This window comes from Amblyomma mixtum, chromosome 6, assembly GCF_055824585.1.
Source record: "Amblyomma mixtum isolate Tamu chromosome 6, ASM5582458v1, whole genome shotgun sequence".
In the NCBI taxonomy this organism is placed as follows: Eukaryota; Metazoa; Arthropoda; class Arachnida; order Ixodida; family Ixodidae; genus Amblyomma; species Amblyomma mixtum.
The window spans coordinates 127,619,960-127,640,560 of NC_143017.1; the positions used below are offsets into that span (position 1 = coordinate 127,619,960).

General features: G+C 48.0%; 1 protein-coding gene across 2 annotated transcripts in view; it reads right to left on the reverse strand.

Moving 5' to 3' along the window:
• LOC149340336 (putative glycerol-3-phosphate dehydrogenase, mitochondrial) overlaps window positions 1-20,601 on the reverse strand; it is a 51,086-nt gene that overhangs the window by 24,324 nt on the left and 6,161 nt on the right. Inside the window, exons 1-6 of one of the 2 annotated variants that reach the window (XM_089549106.1) lie at window positions 16,074-16,626; window positions 15,170-15,302; window positions 2,763-2,876; window positions 1,906-2,085; window positions 943-1,227; window positions 142-420 (exon numbers count right to left, since the gene is read on the reverse strand). In XM_089549106.1, coding sequence (XP_089405232.1) covers window positions 142-420; window positions 943-1,227; window positions 1,906-2,085; window positions 2,763-2,876; window positions 15,170-15,302; window positions 16,074-16,234 — 1,152 coding nt within the window. In that variant the 5' untranslated portion in view covers window positions 16,235-16,626. Of the gene's footprint in view, window positions 1-141; window positions 421-942; window positions 1,228-1,905; window positions 2,086-2,762; window positions 2,877-15,169; window positions 15,303-16,073; window positions 16,627-20,601 lie in introns of those variants that run through there. The other variant, XM_089549104.1, reaches the window with a different exon arrangement.

The following is a 20,601-nucleotide window of genomic DNA, read 5'->3' on the forward strand; positions in this document are numbered from 1 at the left end:
AGCCAGAGTCGCTTTGGAAAGTTAAACGCCATATACAAATCGAAACAATTATACAGCTCTATATAGCTGGTTCCCTACTTTGCGAACGACCGCGACTCAATGGGCGCAATACGTTTCATTCACGACTGCCGGGCCACCTACCTCGTTGAGCCTCGGGGTGACGGTGTTCATATCCAGATGCTCGTTCCACTCTTTGAGCAGCCTGGCCACGGCTTCTTGCGTCGGCTTGCTGGCCTGCGCGAAGTCGAGCTTCTTGTGCGAGCCGGAGATGAGGCACTGCTCCCGGAAGGGCGCGGCGATAAAAGTTCCCTTCTCGCTGGCCGTCAGGATGGCGTACGTCTTGTGGCCGAAGTGCCAGGGCAGGACCATGTACGTGCTCAGCACAGGGTTGCTGATCGTTTTGGCCGAACGCGTGTCCATCTGCGGGCACCGGTGGTACAGGAGGAGGGTGGAGAAATTCCAGAGCGGCTTTCAGAGTGTTTCCCTCTAATTTACGCTTGCTAGTCGCGCAGGTTGAGCGACAGTTTTGGTTGAGGAGCGGTAGTCGCAAAGAGTTGCTTTGGTTAAAAAGCCACGCTCGCAGGACGGTCGCGCGCTGCTCGATTTTCCATCCTTGCGACCATCGAGTCGCAAAGCTTATAAACCAACCAGCGGCGCCTCGGAAATGACGCGAGCTTTTATCACATCCGGCTTCTTTTAGATGGCAATGTCAAGACCGACGATTCTCGTTACGCATGAGACCATTTAGGAAAGTGACCAGCAAGTTGCGCTTTCTGCTATGAACGCAGGTACTGTCAAGCCTCTCCTTGGTACAAATCACAGTCGGTCGCATGCCCTTCACTACTGGCAAGTGTGAACTCTCGGCTCGTGGTTGGCTGGCTCCGGCACTACCCTCCCCGGCGCTACACATGGAATACACATTTTTGTGGATGGCGCCCACACCTGTCGGAGAAAGTCGGCGCCGGATCCAGTGGCATTGACGACGCACTTTGCGCGGACGGGCCAGGCGTCGCCGGTGAGCGTGTCTCGTAGCACGGCTCCGCGCAGGCGGCCTGACTTGTCTTTGAGGAAACGCTTGGCGCCCACGTGGTTGGCCACCACGGCGCCGTGGCGCGCGGCCGTTAGAGCCAGCGCCACGTTCATGCGGATGTCGTCGATGGTGGCCTCGCGGAACACCATGCCACCCACCAGCCCCTCCTTGCGCAGCAGCGGAAACAGCTCCTGCATCTGCGCGTAGAGCACACGACTGTAGCAGCGCTGCCGACGAGACAATGACAAGGCAGCCTTGTACGGATTGTGAGGCATGCTGTAGTGGAGAGCTCCAGATTAATTTCGACCACCCACGGTTCACTATAAAGCTGAAATGGTTTATGGTTTATCGGGGTTTGACGTCCCAAAGCGACTCAGGCAATGAGGGACGCCGTAGTGAAGGGCTCCGGAAATTTTCGTCATAGCCTAAGTCGCTTTGAGACGTTAAACCCCATAAACCAAACACTCATGCGGCAAAGTATGCGTTAGCATGTGGCACGTCGCGTACGCATGGTCTGCCGTGCGTCCTTACGACGCCGCGTATACCCTTCGCGGAAACCACGTACCTAGCGGCGGAGGCCAGTGTCCCCCTCTTTGCTTACCACCTCTCTTCACTTGACTACCCTAGTCACTATCTCATCCTTTCCACTAGCCCCGCTGTCCGCCCACCTCCCCCACTGCGCTCTGACAGCGCTTTCCTCCTCTCCAATGTCCCTCCCCTCTGTTTTCTGATTGGCCGCCGCGCCTCCTCTTCTCCACTCTTCCCTACCCTCCTCTCCGCATCGCACAGCACCAGACGGACAGATTTTGGGAAGATGGCAGTAGTAATATTAAAGCATTAAAAATGGACGCAAAAGCTCTGAATGAGCTACCAACCTTAGTGCTGCTGATCCAGTAGTTCTCGTTGAGGTTGGGCTTTCTGAAAATGTACCAATGGGTCTTGAAGTAAAACCAGACGGAGAGCGCCTTTCGCCAGTCGTAGAGCGGCATCACCACGAACACCGAGTGGCATAGGTGCGGCGCCGTGGCAAATATGGCCTGTCGCTCCTCAATCGCCTGGAATGCAACGTTTTCGGACATCGTTCCAGAAGATTTGCTCACTCAGCCTTAAAGATTTAATAAGCATGAAACGCTGCTATAAAGGCACGATGCTTTGTAGGCACAAATAGGCACTAACCACGGAGAAATAGGCATGAAACCAGACTTCGCCAAAGTTCTCGCCTCATTACCGCTGTTACCGTCGTGGTCGAGACGACCCCTTAGTGAATTTCCTTTCCCTTTTGAGATTGATGAACTCTCTTGTCAATATATAGGCATATAACGCCCTGGGGGCCCTGAGGGTATTGTAATAAATGAATGAATGAATGAATAAACAAACAAACAAACAAACAAACAAACAAACAAACAAACAAACAAACAAACAAACAAACAAACAAACAAACAAACAAACAAATAAATAAATAAATAAATAAATAAATAAATACCAAGCAGTCATTTTGAATTTCACTTCCTTTTGCTGCGCTACGCATTCCTCCACTCTTGTCATGGCCTTCTTCTACTCTAATCACCCTCCTTACCCTCCTTGCTCGTTACCATGGCAACAACCCACTGGTTCACCGGTTACACCGACTACTGCTGCTACTACACCGACGAAAAACGCAGGAACGGGCGCTACAACTGTAAATGTAAACGATCGTTGAGGCGAGCGGGGCTGAAAACGTGTGCTTCCTTACCTGGTTGTTGCCCCTGAATAGCTTCAGGTGGAATGGTACCATGGGTTCGTTGTATCCGCGTGCGGTAGCTGGCAGAAGTTTGCTTCCACGAGTGCTGGCACCGGCACCGAAGTCCTGCGGGAGTCGCGCTCGTCAAGGGCTCTGTCCTACCGATTATATAGTCAGTGGCCTGAACGTTCAGTCCGCCTTGAGGCCCTACTGCTGCATGCGTACGCAGCACGGACTTCACTGTCAATCGCACCACATAAATACCGCAGGTTCTCGACTAAGCATCGTATTTTTGGGCCACATGCGCTGCACTTGGAAAGGCATCACCCTCATGGCGGCCCGCGAGACTTCACGCTGGTTTAAGAGCGGTGATTTCGGGATGATGTCCTGAGATGCTGGCGCCATACATGTAACACGAAATGGCAATTACCCCATCAATTCTGTCTGAAGCTCGTATAGTTAATGTGGCCGGGCTGACCCAACGACGCCATCAATGCCTCTGAGAGCATGAAAAGTTCACTTTCACCGTCGTGAACGAGACGCGAATGACAACGAGAAAAAAGCTCCCCAGTTTGAGGACATCGCTTAGAACTGACAAGCGTCATCATCCTGTGGCCCGATAAGTACTCTGCTACCGCGTGCACACAAATGATCATATGAAGGCTGGCAGAGGTATGGAGCTACTTCGACGAACAACGCTTATGCAAAAGATCGCATTTGGTTGAGTACGCTTGGAAAAGCCGGCAGAAGGGCTTGACTTTGCGCCTTTTTAATGGGCCATCTAGCAAGCCACGCTGACAAAAACATCGTCCAGTGGCGAATAATCAGCTTATCTTGGTTACCGTTACATCCTGCTCTGTGCGCACGGTTTTTTATTTTCTCAGAAACACTTGTTTAAAATGATGAACACAGATAACCGTCATGCGTACGCCGTCATGGGGCGGAATGTCAAGGCGTTATACCAGACCACCTTGATATGATTAACATGAGCAATAGATTGTATTTAACAGTCGACAGGCACGTACACCGAAGTGCACATAGCTGCTGGGAAAGCCTATTGGATCATGTCTTTTCCCTTAATTTCGAGAGTCTTCTAGTTACGGCGACGGGGACGAACAAATGGCTCGTGCGTCAGCAGTTACGGTAAGAGGCTTTTCCTCATTACAGGCCTGCGCAAAGGGAAGTCCGCTTGCCGGAGATGATGTCGTTGCTTCTTCGCCAAACGAAGAACGACGAGAAATGAAAGGAACCAAAGGTGAAAGGGCACATCGAGACTGCAGGTGATCACTTTCACTTTTTCGTTTTTGTGCCGGGAGGATGCGGCATTTAGAGAGCTATGAAACTGACCTTTAAGGAAAAAAAAAAAAGAAACTTGGCTGCACTGCCACCTAAAAGGATTATGTTGAGCTGCGCGCATGCGCCGGAGCCGTTTGGCAGAAACTTGTTGCCACCTTTATGGGCCGTTGCGTAACGAGGACCGCGAATGCGGTCATGCGTGATTGCTCTCGTAGCACTGGTCAGAAAAACAAGAAGGAAACGTTACTTTTACTCTGCCTCTCCATTGATATTGGGCACTAATCAAAGCAGACCCGAGATTCGTGCTTTCGATTAAGTATACAATTATGATGAGTACAGTTGCTCTGACATCCTCTCCGAAGCCCTGGATCTTGGAGAGATATGAGAAAAAAAAAACAGTGACGATCCCCAGAACATCTTTCTGTGGGGAAGAAAGGACTTCCCGCAGGCTGTTGCGCAACTCAAAACTGGCCAATACATAGGGATGATGGAGTGGCTTTTTCCCCGTTCATTACGTAAGCCGCTCAATTGCGGATCGCATTTTTCCTTTCAAATGCACGCATCAGCCTGCTCTCCATTAGAACATGCCCGCTGTGGCTCTTGCGTCATCGCACAATAGTTGAGTTTTGTGATAACGGCGGAAATGAACAAAGCGATAAGAGTATTTATTGAAAATAATTAAGGTGTAATGGCCACACAATCAAAAAAGGTGTCTTAATATAGGAGCATTTATTCATCTCTATTTGGGATGGCAATTAATTGATTGTTTAGCAAGTGCTTGAACCGAGGGTATTTGTGAACGTACTGGAATAGCGGCGTCCTTGATTTCCGTTGTTTATAAATTTGCTTTGCCCGAATAAGCGTGGAATATACGGGGGTGAAAGTTTATGCACTGACTGGCATCACGTATCCGATAACTTAGGAATCTACGAAAGAGAACACGGCAGCTAGTAGTGGGCATCATCTCCTCCACGCAGCTACAGCTCTACCCTGAAGACGCTGACGCAACCGTCGAGTTCCTCAAGCGCGGCACAACGGCTCGGTCGAGCACCGACTGCAGCGGCACCGCGCGGCGACGCTTCGAAGACAGCGCGACGCAACCCGACAGCGAGCCGGCGCGGCTACTTGCGAGACAATGTGATGCAAGGTCGATGAGTTTGAAGGGGAGAGGAAATTGACTGCTATTATAAGGAGAGCGTCTCGCCCCGGATGGCGCCTTTCCTGCCTTTACAGTTGCTGCCGCCGCCGCACCCGCCGTGGCGCAATCGTCTATGTGGAAACGGGGACCAGACGAACGCGATGAGGCTTGCAGGGCGCAACGGGTCCGGTAACGTTCACCGTCGATTTACCCTGTTGCGCATGCGCAGGAGGCGCTTCTTCCTCTCTTCCAATGGGTCGATTTACGTCGGCAGTTTCGCCACGACACCGTTACCGCACAGCTTGCCGGTACAGCTCCAATTTTCTGGCTGATGCTAAATGGCAATTACGGTACAAGCGCGCGATTTACCCAGCTGCCGCTTCTCATTTGTATTTTCATTTTTCGGCACTTACGCTCGTTAGGACAGATTCTTCGGTTACGACCTATTATGACGCCGAAGCTCTTTGACGCAGAGAAAATCCTGTATGCATCTGTTTAGGAAAATGATCAAAACAAAGAATCAATCTGCCAAGAAGTGCCACACCGCGTGAGTCAAGAACATCGGCAAAAGAAGCCCAGAAGGACCCACAATATGCGACCAGTTCCCGAGCATGATCCAGGGTTGCCAAACGTCTAAACACAGTGGCGATGCGATGTTTACAACTTGCATCATATCCCTCCTTGCTTGCTTGCCTCTCCTCTGGCATGAACCGAACGCTTTTTTGAGCAAAGCCTCTGCGAAATTAATCTGCTTGCTTGCGCAGACACCGGCAGGGTTGAGGTCTGGCCGGAGTGTGCAATCTGGAGTGGAAGCGGTTTTCCAAGAAAAGCATGGGTACTTTTCCATGAAAGATCCGCCACATAAGAAGCGAGTGGCACATTTTTTTTTCGAAGGCAGCAAACTGAGAAAGTGAAATCATACCTGACCGCAAACACTCCATGTCGCGCATATGTACCCGTGTGTCTACGGATATGTATTTTTATTGCTGCATCGTGCAACTTGTGCTCTGTTAGCGGTTATGCGCACGAAGCACTTATGTAAGGACAAGTCTTTGTGATACTGCAAGACGCTGTCTTGGTATGATGAAACTCCGCTGTGAAAAAAACGTGGAATCCAGTCCCTCTATACATGCCATATTTTCTGTCCTGTATTTATAGCCCTAATTTTGGGCGCAGGAAACAATACTTTGGGCAAAAATCACGCATACAGAAAAAAAAAAAACGAAGGGAAACTTGCACTTTTCATTTCAGTCCTTAATTCATGCCCAAAAAACACCGCGCAGGCGCAATATTGTCAGGAGAACAAAACTCTATTTAATGAGCATGAAAAGTTCAAAGAAATTATCAAATCGTGACAAAATAAAGAATCTACGCTTCCAGCAGTTGGGCAGCAGTGAGTTTGTGATTGACAAGCGCAACCAAGCGTTTGGTTCGTTCAGCGCGAGAGGTATTTTCTAAATGATAGCTGTAACGCAAAGGCTGTTTCTTACGGGACAACGAGATGATTTTTCTTTTCTATTTATTCAAACACAAATGATTAGCTCATGCTTTAGCCTGCTCAGCTTAGCTTGCTTATTTAGGTTTAGCCTGAGCTGATAAAGGGCCATATGTTGGGTAAGGGTGGTCATGGGGTTCATGTATGTGCATGGGGTCATGGTCATGTGTAGGCGGTCGAATAGGACCTTTGAGCCAGTACTTCTGTCACACGAGTCATCGGTCATATCACTCGTGACAGTGTGTCATGTGAATTTGCTATGCGAACGACGGACCGGGGAAAGGGAATTACGCCCGTAGCTGACCACGTTGGCGCCCATTGATGCCGTACAAGTCAACAGCTAACAACCTGTTTTGGCGTACCGTATTCGTGAAAAACTAAAGCAAACTTGCTAGAGGCGTCATTCAGGGTTTATATTAGTTTACACCACATAGAGCGTAAACTGATATAAACCCTGAATGGCTTCATATGGCCTCATACAAAATGTATTAGGCATAAACTATAGTTTATGCCTCGTACCTTCTGTTCCTTTTTGTATTAGTGCACGTTAGCGTGGCTATAGGAAAACCGGATCCCTCTGTGCATCAGCGACGGCGACGGTGGATGCCAACGAGGTAATAGCTCTAGCAACCATGACATTCGACGAGAAGTCATTCGACGAGCGCTTACATAACAGAATTTTTGTGGTTCTCGCCCGCGAACTTTCTAGCGTCATTGCTCGTGAGGCGCGGGGAGACATTCGCGAATAGAGAGTGATGTAAAAAGTTCACCCAGCTTTGTCTATCACAAGAACTGCATGTCTACTGGCATACGCTTTGGCCTTATGTAAGAGAAGTAGTTAAATTCTAGTTTGCAAGCGGCGCGTACTGAAATATATTGCCACCCAACACTGGACAGGCACCTTGAGCATAAAGACAATCTTTTTTTCGTCCTTTCGAAACATTCAGGAAACGTAATCTTTGCGCAGCACTACACATCAATTATCATTTGCAGCATTCCTAGGTACCAAAAATTGGTGTCATCTGTTCGCGTCAAGTAGCCAACCCCATGTAACTAAATGGGGATATTTTTAACTTGCAAATTTGAGAAAACTACAGAGTGGGGTGAAATTTTGCGCGAGCATGGTGACTACCATGGACGGCTCTTGCTACTCGCTGCAAAATAGTTCTGCGCTCACATCGGCTATTTTGACGGCCATAGAAAATTAATGGGATGGACCGAACATCCGAAATTCCCGCGCTACTTCTGAGTGTTCAGCGCCACGTGGCACATGGTGGCAACAGTGCAAACTGAACAAGTTTTGTCAAGATTTCCTTGGCTTGCGTATTCTTGATGTGATCAAAGAAAAAGTACAGCTCGCTATTCCTGTGTGCGGCTGTCCTGAATAAGTCTCAGCATTTTTCACGTAATACTGTTTGAAAAAACAAAAACTGTTTCTGCATTTCCGGACTAGGAGGCACGCTTTACGGGAACAGACCAGAGACGAATTACGATCACCTGCATGAGGTTCTTTTGCGTTCACCAATATCTCCGTACAGGGGCAAATTGAAACCGCTAACCGTTGCTTGTGGGCATGTGCGTGACAAGCGCGGTGGCATTCATTTTTACTCTCGCCATAATCGTGCACTGTTGTCGACATTTGGAGATTGCATCGGTTAAGGCACGGTGCAAAGTTCACAGCGCTGTTTTTCCGCAAATCAGCTTTGTGGATCGCCAGTTTTCTTTCTCTGACCAGTCTCGACACAGAACGCTGCGCCGGTCTTGCGACTTGTCCCGTTTGAACTCTTTGTTGAGGGCCACTCCGCGCATCCTGACCAGTAACGATAACGGACGCTTCAGAAGCAACGTGACTATTTTCCCTTTACTCGCGTCGTGTGATCGTGCGCGCCCGCACAGCAGTCGCGTAGAGATGCCTGTCGATCTTCCTCGACGGTTCTCCTTTTCTGCTCACGCTGCACCCTTCCAAACAGAGTCAGAGCGTAGGTGTCCGAATCCGACCACCTACGCTCGCCAACGAAAGTGGAGGCAAACACTTCGCGTTCTGGAGAACCTTCCGACGCACGGTCGCTTTTCATTATCTGTTCCCAATTAGCCAGACGCCTCCTTTACGCTGATCTCCGGTCGGCCCCTTTCTTCCCGACACTAAAGCCTTTTCCTTCTTCTCCTCCTCCGTCGACGCCCACACATGTCAGACGGAATGAGGGTGGAAGCAGGCCGGCTTGGCCTCAGATTGGATGTAAACAGACTTGACCGTAAAACTTCTTTGATTGTCAAGGTCGGCCAGTGTTTTCCAGCGTTTGTCCCTTTGACCTTTTAGCGAATTCACTTGTTTTACCAGCATTCTGCACTAATCGGCGCCGAGCTTCTATAATGCGTTTCGCTCGTGATAGCCTTAGTTCCTTATGTGCCATAATATACGACGAAAACGGTTTCTATAATGGCTAGACTTTCCGGTGACCTTTTTAACATCCCTCGTTTGCAACTGTGCTGCGTATGTGATTGTTCAAATGTGATTGTGTTTTTCTGTACTTTTGATTCGTCAGATATGCGGTATGCATGCAAATATGCCTTTCATGGCCGAGACTGACTGTGTTTCGCAACCATTTTGCGTGTTTCATAACAACGTGTGCTCAAAATGCGAAACGAATTTCATTTATTAGGTACCGCTGACATGTGACTTATCAGACAGGAGAAAAAAGTATGTGATCGAAAGGATGTGCAAGCACCCTACAAAAATTGGTACCGGAGAAGAAGGTAATCTTGCCTTGCACTGCAGCAGATGTGCCGGAAAATGTATCTCATGCTTCAAGGCTGTTTTTATTCAGGGCCACGAAGAAACACGTGAGGAACGCGAAATATTTCAGGCCTTCCAGATAGCGAAACATGGAGATTCTTGTGAGAGCTCATCGTCAATAGCGCTGACGTTAAAGGAAATTGGTTTTTGAATTATCATACGTAGATTACCTGTCCTGCTTCAGCGCATGCGTGGCTGTTACTCGGCGGTCTGCTTTCAATAAAAATTTCATTTGTTAGTCCAGCCTATATTCTGCGTATTCTTTGTTGTGTTTGCATCTCTTTTGGCTGGTAGTGGCCCCTTCGGACATGAATTACTAACACTGCCATCATTAAGCAGTGCTGCCACTTGAATTAAGTCTTTTCCAGCGAAACATGATGTCACCATGTCCGTCAACTTCACTCGAACGAATTAGCACTCAACAGATAACATTTAGGAGGCGCAGTGGGTCAGGCTGTATTGCGCATCAGCCACTGGGAGACAATGTATCCGTGTATGTGAATGTGCAAGCGAATAAAAGGTGGGGTGCGTAAAGTGAGAGCGAATGTGGTTTTTTTTTCAGCTTAAATCCGATTTAATATTTGATTTGCTTTGTCATTTCTCCTTAAAAATGATCCCCACGGACGACACAACAATACCTACATATAAATCGGCTTAACTCGAGAAGCACACAAAGTACTCCAGGCTACATGTGCCGAATTCTGAAGTCTCTTTAACTTGAATAAATTAATGAGAACGCGCTGACATAACAAGTGTCCCTTGCCAATCAACCACCCCCCTCCCCCCCCCCCCTCCAAAAAAAAAGAAACAAAATAATACAAGGAGTGTTGTTTCTTTTCTGTGCCACTGCGGCTAATATACCTGATAAAAGAACGTTTCACATCATTTTTGAACGCAAACGAGGGTAAACTCTGCTATCACTAGCCTGTGCTTGACATAGTTAAGAGATAAACTTGACCAGAAACTTGCTTTGTTTTTTGCTTTACTTTTGAAGTATACCGTAATGTTCGTGCCGAAAAGCTGGGATTTGCTCTTATGGCGTTCCTTGTACACCTGCGTCCAAACTGCTGCGTTTATATGGCTTACAACAAACTTTTCGCAAACATTTTATGGTTGCATGGAAGTGGGTGTTACTAAAATAATGAGTGGGCAGAAAGCAAAGGCCAATGTCTCCAATTTGTCAGCTTTGGATTCCTCGGTTTACATATAATTCGCCTTTCGACATTTAACGCTAAACGCTGCAGCTGAATGCTGAAGATAATGATGCTGCAACTGCCGGTCCCTCCTAGGTGAGCTTCCAAGCAGGGGTGCCGCCGTCAGCCGTCAGAGGGGTTTGGTAGCCGTCATTATTTAGTCGTGAATGGGAAACAATAGGAGAAACATCTTTGTGTTCCATTTCAGCGTCTTCCTGGTGAACGCGAAATGAAGGAAAGGCCGTTTGCTGAGATATTTGTGTAAAGTTGGGGGCAAAAGTAGCCCGCTATAGCCTCCTTACACTTTTTACGAGTTGCCTAATTGAAATTAGGAGGTTTTGAAGGTGCGTGCATGCTGGTATTGACCGTTGCTGGGGTTTCTCGTGGACACGCCATGTTTCTTCATTTCTGTTAGGGATAGCGTGCATACCGTACCTCGCTTACTTAAATCCACACCTGCATGTTAAAAGAAACCCAGGTCGTCATTATTAATCCGGAGCCCACCATTATACCACACACTTTTGCTTTTACAGGTGGGAACCGATTAACTAATCCATCATCGAAATTTTCGCCCATACACAGATCTATCGTTCGGCCCTCAGACAACATGGAATAGATCCCTCAAATTTATATTCTCTCCTCTCTTTCCCCAGTGTAGCAAACTGGTTCCAGCTACTGGTTAACCTCTCCGCCTTTCCTCCTCCTGATCTTCCTCCTCCTCCTCCGGGTGGTGGTGGCTGAACGCTCACCAAACGGCCTGGCCGTGCGCACACGAAATCCCCACGTGGGGAAAACAATCCCCGGAAGCGAGATGTATCCTTCCCGGAGGAACAGCGCAATACAGACCCCCCGATCCCCCAGGGCAGCCCACGTGCGTGTCCCACGCCGTCCGCCGTGCCGATCGACGCGAGACGGAAAGAGATTAGACACGTTCTATCCTCATGGCTTCCCACACGCGCTCTCTTGGCTTAGCAGAGCACCGGCGTCTTTTCGTTGGTTATAGATTGTAAAATAAAAAAAAAACAATAAAAGGCAAGCGCGCAGGGGCTGCTGGCGTCGTTTCTTCATTGGCCCGCCCGCACGTGTAAAGCATGCCTGACGCAAGTATAAAAACTTAATAAATGCTGTAAAGACATAATAAACGCAAAGACGGAACAAGGCTGCGTAATTGAACCTTGCGCAAGAGCGGTTTTTCTTGTAGGCCGTAATTAAGAGGCCGAGTAATGAAGAATAATGATGCAACGAGATATTTAACCACGGAGTACAGGCACAAGTCTCTCTTCGCTGTTGAGCGTTAAATGAAACGCTTCACGATGATGACGTCTGAAAGGCGCCGATCGATTGAATGTTCTTCCCCCGTTTTTCGATAAAACATTTGAATGGGTGAAACGCCACATAATCAGAGTATTTCGTTCGTGATGCTCGTCAGGACAGCTTCGCAGGAGCTGACAGTGCTCAACATAGAAGTTGGCGCACGTGCTGCCAAACGCTGTAGGTTCAGACTGCGCGCTCGGGCCGCAAGTATGCCAGAGGCAATAGAAAGCAATATTGAGAATTCCGAGTTGCTGCATAACAGCATGCTTGCGCCCACATCTAGTCCGGAGGCCGTATTTTGAGGTGATTTGTTCAGTTCTTCATATCGCTTCATCGTGAGCGATTCACATGCGCAATTCGTGTTGGAGACAGGCACAGGCGGCAGCTTGGAGCACGCGCCTGCACTACGCATGCGCATTTGGCATCGCACGGAATCAGGCTGCGCTTGAGGCGTTTATCGATTTTCTGTGTAGCAGAGGAATTTTCGCGCACTCTTGAGAGGGCGCTACATTTGGCGAAAACGGTGAATTATTGAGGAACGCAACATGAGATCGGGAAGCAGACGACGGATCACGGAGGCCAAGCTATATTCAAAAATGTCGTTCATAAATTTATTACCAAAGGGCCATATATCACAGAAAGTAAAATAAGTTACTCAGAAATGTCAGTTACAGTGTGAACGCAAGCAAAAGTGATTTAAAATCGCAGTTCGTCTCATTGGCGAGAGTAGGCATAAGTATGAAATGCTTTGCGAGAAAGACGAAGCTCTTTCTAGGGCGCCTTGTACATGGTAGTAACCGCATTCAGGTGTCGGAGAAGTTTATTGGTTGCTGAGTGTGCCAAGTCTTTGCTCGCTTCTGTTCTTCGAAAGAGGTAGCGCGAGTGGTCTTCTTGGCTACTTTCGCGTCTCGACCAGTAACCGCAATAAGCTGCTTTTCTTATCGTAACAAACCGCGTTTTATTTTTTATCGCAGTTATTTAGCTCGAACCTCCCTTGCGAGTGTGAGCGTCGAACGGAGGCATGGCGGCACGCAGAAAAACGGTTGACGTCAAGACGCTGCGTTGTCTGTTGTCGTGCATCTTTGATAATTAACTTCCGTCTGCCGTACGCTTTCGATCCCGATCGATGACCGCACAACACCGCTCTTTCAGTCTTAAGCGGGGAAGCCCACACAGCTACTTATTCGTCAGTCTCTTCGTCGCACAACAAATGGCGTGTTTCGCGAGACGGAAGTAGTGCCGAAAATGAGCGCCTGTTTCGTGTCAGATACGTTGTCGTCCTCGCTCACATGGCGGCGTATGCGTCGGTTGGCCAGGACACATACAGAACACGCTACAGCGGCCGGTGTCCGTAGCCGGATTAGGAAACGCCGCTTACTTTAGGTTTCAACTAGTTCAGCACACTTGATGACTGGAAGAGAACGGATGCTTAAAAGTGAATGATTCCGGCGCACAGCACGATGGGCAGCGGCGGAGGCCGATGTGTCTTTGAGGCAGCGGGGTACGAAGCTGCTCTGTTTTCGTTGCGTTGGTTGTTTTAACTATTACCACAAGGGTCCTGAACTATTGAGAGGCGTGAAGCCCACTGTAAGCAAATATCCACATCAGTTTTTAGTTTTTCGAAAACGTGATTACCCTCGGCGCTGTGGCCCATCAAATTTTGGCTATTTCGACGAGTTACGTGCAATCGAGTGGTTGCTTTGCCTGCAAGGTTCTCGAAAGCGCATGTGTTTTGGCATCATGTAACCAAAATTTGTTGGGCCACAGCGCCGAGGGCAACCATGTTTTAGAAATACTAAAAACTGATGTGGATGTTACATACGGTGGGTTACGCCACTCAATAATTAAAAAAAAACGTAACAGTAATATTTACGAAGTTAACTATTCACTGAGTTAACCTGCCTGCTAGTTAGAACGTCTTATTTGTATTCTAATGTACTGCGCCACTGACAATGCTATGCCGGAAAAAGCGCTTTTCTAACTTAAAAAGCCTATCTTTAAAAACTGTGTAAAGTCTTAGGTGAAACGCACTGTATATGGAAGTTTCTTACTCCTGTCCGTAACTTCCACGGTACTGCAGTTTTCATTCTTTTGAAATGAAGTTACCCGTTGTCAGCCAGAAAAACTCATCCTGGTTATCGTAAGCACGCTACAAAAATAGCAGCGTACGTGTGGTTATGGATAAATACAAGCATCACGTCGTCCTACGCGGCCTACGTCACCGGTAAGCCGATACCAGAGAGAGTGCCACCAGAGGAAAGCAGAACAATAATTGTTACAAATTACTGCCCTGGTGAAAATCGGTTCACGGCAACTAATACAACAGAGACAGTCGCTAAGCCGCATTTACTGCCTGAAGGGAAGAGATGCGTTATCTGCAGCCTTGATAACCTGCAGTAACTGCTATATTAACAGCAATAAATTTGATGAGTACAAACAGTGCCTTTTAATGCATTTTATTTTCTATAATTATGTATGGTTTCTCTTTCAGATAACATTTATTTGTATTTTATCACGTTCAGCGTCTAACTTTGCGCGATGAGCTAGACATAATTATGTCTGTCTATATGTCTTCAAACTGTCGTCCTATTCTGATGATCTCTTGTGTTTGTGCGACATCGCTGTAACCATTGCTGTCCTTTGTATCTTATATTCAGCCTTAAGCAAACACGTTGCAGGATCACGGTGCTCGAGCTCACTTTGTTCACTCCATTCGCCTACTTCAGAAGCCTCCAGATGGCACCTGATTCGTTGTTGCTGGTAGGTATAAGCTGCCATGCCATAATGTATTCCGTGGGTTTACCATGTGTTTACCATGTGTTTACCATGTGTTTACCATGTAGTTTACCATGTGGTTTACCATGCATAGTTTCAGCGTCGCCTTCGTATATCGCACCGAAAACTCTCGTGTAAGCGCGTTGACTGATGAGAACGCTATCTGGAAGAGTAGGGAGCACATGATCTGCAGAATGTGTCTAACGTGGTCACATGATAGACGGTGTACAGACTGTCTAATGATTGTGGTCACTTTAAAAGAATTTATAATATTTGTTTGGGGAGCGGTGCGGTAGACCTACAGCGCTGTCACTTTTGCTCCCCTCGTGAGGCCGGCAAATCCGGGAGTTTTCAACAAATAAGCAGACGGATAAAGAGGTCACTGACATTCTAAGTAAGTGCATAGACAAATACCTCGATGTCGCACAGCGCCACGCTGAGCCCCCTGGTGGCTGCGTCCAGCGCCACGCCGCAGGCGATGGAGCCGCCGCCCAGCACCAGTATGTCGAACTCCAGCGTGGTGCGCAGCTTCTCTAGTTGCTCTGCCCTGAAAGAGAAGCCGAAAAAAGGGCGTCTGAAGACTTCATTCTTCATCTCGCTATTTTATTTGCGCATCAAGAGCGTGGTGCTCGTCAAATGTCTGTGACAATAAGCCTAAACACAGGTATCTGTATCCGAGATAATGGCCCTCTACTCTGTGGCTGTACTTCGTCCGAGGCACGACAGTCATCAGTCTTTACTGAGACAACAGAATGAAAGGAGAAAGTGGGCGAGTCAGCTGCACCGGCGCACTGGCAATGCACATTTCATCCAGTTTAGAAGTGACCACGTGCTGGTTTGCAAAGTAACTGTAATCCTATGCCTCGATAGGCAACGCAGTGCCTACGTATTAGGGGCGCTGTCGTAAACCAGGACAGGGCGAGATGACAGTGAGTTCAAACTTTATAGAATGTGTCAAGTGTCTGCCAGAAAAGTGTGATCAGTGCAGTTAGTCATCATGCTCCAGCGTTGCAGGGTTTGTACAGAACGGAAATGGAGCCGTACCACGTCGCGTTAAGCTACAGTCCGGTCCCTCTCGCCAGCGGACTTAGCAGAAGCACGACGGGGTAGCATTGTTTGGCAGTGGACTGCAGCGATTTCTAATGCAATTCCATACTGCGGCAGCGTGTGCTTGATGAGTGAACATTAATACCAACGAAGGCCTAAGATTGGCTGAGACAGAGCTATGCGACACACGAGGGGTTTCCCGGTGTCTCCTAGACGTCCCGAGGGTTTCGCATCGGAGAAAATTAGCGGGTGTTGTGTTTCAAGCCAATACCTGGTGGGCAGAACTTTGAGGTAGGAGGGAGAGCCCCACTCGGGCCCATCCGGCTGCCGGTAGTGCGGCCCCACGGAGATGCCCGTGGGACCACTCCGCGCCCACACCAGGCCGGCGTGGCACGATGCGGCCAGCACGACCCGGCCCACCGCGACCGCCATGGCCGGCCCGCAGCCACCACCGCCACTTCTTCTTCTTCATCCTCTTCGTAATGGCACATACCCACGTGGGGGGATGTACACGAGCAATACCTTTTAAGACCTTTCCACTACCATCACTTACTTATCTACGTCACGAAATTCAGTTGAAGATTGGCTTTAATAAACTCTACTCCTCTTTTTATGTTTTCAAGATGTTTTTAGGCATTAAGATGTCACCGTCCGACTCTTGGCCTTTTCTCCATAGTGAGGGTGTGCAATTTCGTATTTTTGAACCACACAGTGCTTCTGCTAAATTAATGCATTTTACAACCAACGACTGCACGATCCTAGCTCCTGAACCATTTAACAGTGTCCTTACAACTTGCCGTTGGGAATTAACTGGTTGTTTTATAACAGGCTGTTTAAGTCGGCAAGAAGTTGCTTCTGGGAGACGCGTATCTCGGCTAGGGCCATGGTTTTATTTCAAAGCACTGTTTCAACTGATTAAGACAAATGATTACTTTAATAAATCTCAGAACGGCGTCGCGTCAAGGGGTAAAGTTACGTCGCCACCCAATGTAAACTTTCTCGGCAGTTATTCGGAATGCATAGCTCTCTAAAGTGACCCGGGCTCTTAGGAACGCCGTAGTGGTGGGCTCCGGGTTAATTTCGACCACCTGAGGTTCTTTAACGTAACTGACATCGCACAGAACTCAGGAACCTTCGTCTCGTCTTTAACGAAACGCGGCTGTCGCGGCCGAGATTGAACCCGCGTCCTCGGGCTCATCAGCCGAGTGCCCCAACCATTGAACCACAGCGGCGGGGCCATCTCTAAGCATTTTCAGAGAAAACCTTATGGTCCGTTTTGTAAAGAAGCAGATTCTTTTCCAAGCTGTCTTGAAACCAGATGAACGCAATGCACTGATAAGTGGAGACGGAGGAAACCTCTTTGAACGCCCCAAAATATTTCTTGACAAAAAACAGCGCAAACTCGGGAGATAAGGCTTATACAAATACTACACGCGGCGTGACTCCCTTCCGTTGTCTCGGATTTGAGAAGTCCAAATACCCTCATGCTAGATCAGAAGCCCATAGAGGCTTTCTCGCGGGGAGCACCAATTTTTTTCCCGTGAGCTTTCTGTCTGCACTGCGTCACGTCACCACAAATGATGACGTCATGCTCGTACAGCAGCGATGTTTTGGTATGTTTGCTTTTTCAGTTAGTATTATCACTTATCGTCGTAAAGTGCATGGTTCTCCACTTCCAGCTTTGCTTCAAGGGGCGAGTTATTCCATCTAATCTTCGCGAGGCGGCACTAGTTCGTTCGCGAAATATCATAACTACGTGTCATTTAACAACGCTTAGCAGGCTCTTGATGATGCTGGATGCTTATCAAGAAATTTCAACATCGTATTTAATAAAGTGCCGCCAAGAATCACAGTTATTATGGCCTCAACGAACGTATCGCGAGCTCTTGTGTTACCGTCGCTGCCAGTGTGTTACCTATTTTTGTTGCGGGCACAAATTGGCTCAATAAACACCTTGCTTTATAATTTGTCCCCGAGTCTGTTTGCCTGACTATTACTTGTCGTAATGCTTGGAAATGCTTGAAAATGTTTTACAGTACAGAATGCTCGGAGTGTCCATGCACGCCTTGGAGCATTCTCTACTTCCAGCTGCCTCTGACCAGATAGAGGATTAAAAAAAAAAGGATGCATCTGTGCGGTATACGTAGCATTGTGCAGCACCTAGGTCAGAACTTAGAAATTAAGAAGCGTCTCAAGCGCTAACTATGCTGGCGGTAGCTCCGTTTTTTTTTTTTTTTTTTTTTGGGACACACAAGGGCCCTCTAGTGTCTGTTTTTGTTCTCAGAGCTGATTGGTGATGTGATCTCAGCATCCTTGACATTTCAGCCACAGTGCGCTGGAAACAGACAGGTGCAGCAACTCAGAATCTGGACACGTGGTCGGAGTAAACCGAAACAGAGGCGCGCCGAGTACTATTTCCCCCTTTTCTTCTCGTGCTCCAGATATCCAAGAAGGCTGCTTTATCTCTGTGGCGTTCCTGACTGTCTATCTAATCTGCCCTCGACCGCATTTGACTGTCCCGAGTGGAATCTTGGCTCGCTACGCAGCGGTAAACTTGGCACGCCAAAAAGGTTAGGGCCATTCTCGCGAGCCTGCGACGCCGATAACCGCGGAAGTTGGCGCTGCTGACCAGACACAACATGGCGCTCTCGAATCGTTGGTCAGCGTAGTCGTCGCACGACGAGAGTTTAAGGAGCGTTTCTCGAATCCCTTGCGCGAGCTTCTGTTACTCAGAACTTCAAGACTCTTACGTATAGTTTACCGCATAACAAGGCATGCTGGGCAATGAAAGGTGTAAGCTTGTGCACAACCAGTGCCTTGCTTGAAGCGCTTTCAGTGGCTGTCGAGGTTCAGCGAGTGAGCTGTCGTCACTCACGTCCTGCACTTTCTCTGAATCTGTGTTTTTACGTGGCAAAAACCCTGAATACATACATCCGTAAGTGAAAGCGGACAACCTACGCTTTCAAACTTCATAACAACATGACCGAAGTTTTTTTTATTGCGAAAGCAATACAACTTGCACTTTCACGCCTTTGCCGTGCCAAGCGGTGACCACCATTGACCTTCATTTGACCTTGATTGTATTAGATTGGATTGGACTGGATTGGATTGGATTATATTTAATTAGATTAGAATAAAATACATTAGATTAGATTAGATAACATTGGATTGGATTGGAGTGGATTGGATTGGATTGGATTGGTTTGGATTGTATAACCGATGCATCACCACAAGTCTAACCACAAGCACCACCACCAGCTACACTACCAGCTGAACCATGGCGTAGGTACTGATATTGCTTTCGCAATTACCGGGCTTAACCAAGCTAAGCCACGGCGAATTTTTTTTCTCTCTTTTGGATCTTTTAGATAACACCGCACAGGATAAGCGACAGCTAATTTGTCACTCATGGGGCGGTGAATGACGGAGACTGGGAGACAGAAAGACAAGGAGAGAGAGAGAGAGAGAGAGAGAGAGAGAGAGAGGGGGAGAGAGAGAGAGAGAGGGAGAGAGAGAGAGAGAGAGAGAAAGAGAGAGAGAGAGAGAGAGAGAGAGAGAGAGAGAGAGATGGAGACTTGAGGGGTACAGCCGGTCAAATCTTTAGCTGGCGTGTGTGACGGCCGCTTTTTCTGGGCTCCTGCGCTTTACGACGAAGCAAGCTTGCGTCAAGCTCAATATTGAGCACGGGCTTAGTGAGCCTGCGATTAGATTTGATATTTTCACAAGTTTGCTCCGTTATAAGCTGAAGGAGCACGGAAAACGCTGCCGTCACGCAGGCCAGGTAAAGATTTGGCGGCTGTACATGTCGGTTGCACGGTGAAACTTTTCACGTTCGCTCTGGAAATTATCACGTTGTTCCCGCCGCAATGAACGGTCGGAAGTGCTCTACTGAATTTTAGTAACAACACAACATCCAAATCAGATCGAGGTATAGTACTAAATACTTAATTAAAGTCGTGCTGTAATTGTTTAAGGTTACGACGTCATGGTCACTGCCGCTAAGCGACCGGCGCTCCCAAGATGTTTCCTTTTAACGAAGCCTGAAAGTTATCAGTAAATCGGTAACGATGATAAGCATAATAAATACAATAAGGATGACCTGCCTTAGGTTTCATTGATCGTGTCCGTGGCTGCCACATAGTTTCTCTTTTTTTCCCTCGTCACAGAAGACACTTATCTGAAACCGTCTTGCACTTGAATACGCTACCCCGCAGATAGCACGCAGTAATTCTCAAGCAAACAATTATTATTTTTCCCAGTTTCCTGTCTACAGTCTGCTGTAGGCAGTTCACTTCCAACTGGCTTGAATGAGAGGGAGGGGATGAGCGGAGGATGGCGGGCAGTGCCGACTAAACAGGGTGGTTGTGGATAAACTTGCTATTTAAGAGAAAATATGCTGCGTTGAGCGGCGCTGGACATAACTATTTCTGAGGACACTGTGGTGAATAAAGTCTTGCATTCATTCATGACATCAGTGCGAGTTGCTGATGATATGTATGAAGCTGACGGATAATATCAAGTAATTTGTCCGGTTCATAAACAATGGTAACTGTCACACGAAGGAGAAAGAATTAAGAAGCTTCGAATATGGGATATTCACGTGATGTCAAGGGCGCCATTTTGTTGCCCAGCACGCAGCTTCGGCAGTGCAGGCCAGTGCAGGAGGGGATAATCTCATTAGACACACCAGCGGCCTTTCCCAGTGCTCCACAGAAAACAAATTATGACGGCCGCGGTGACGTCAGTGAATACTCCCTATTGCCATCGAAGAGGCACAACACCTCCTCCGTTGTGGAAAT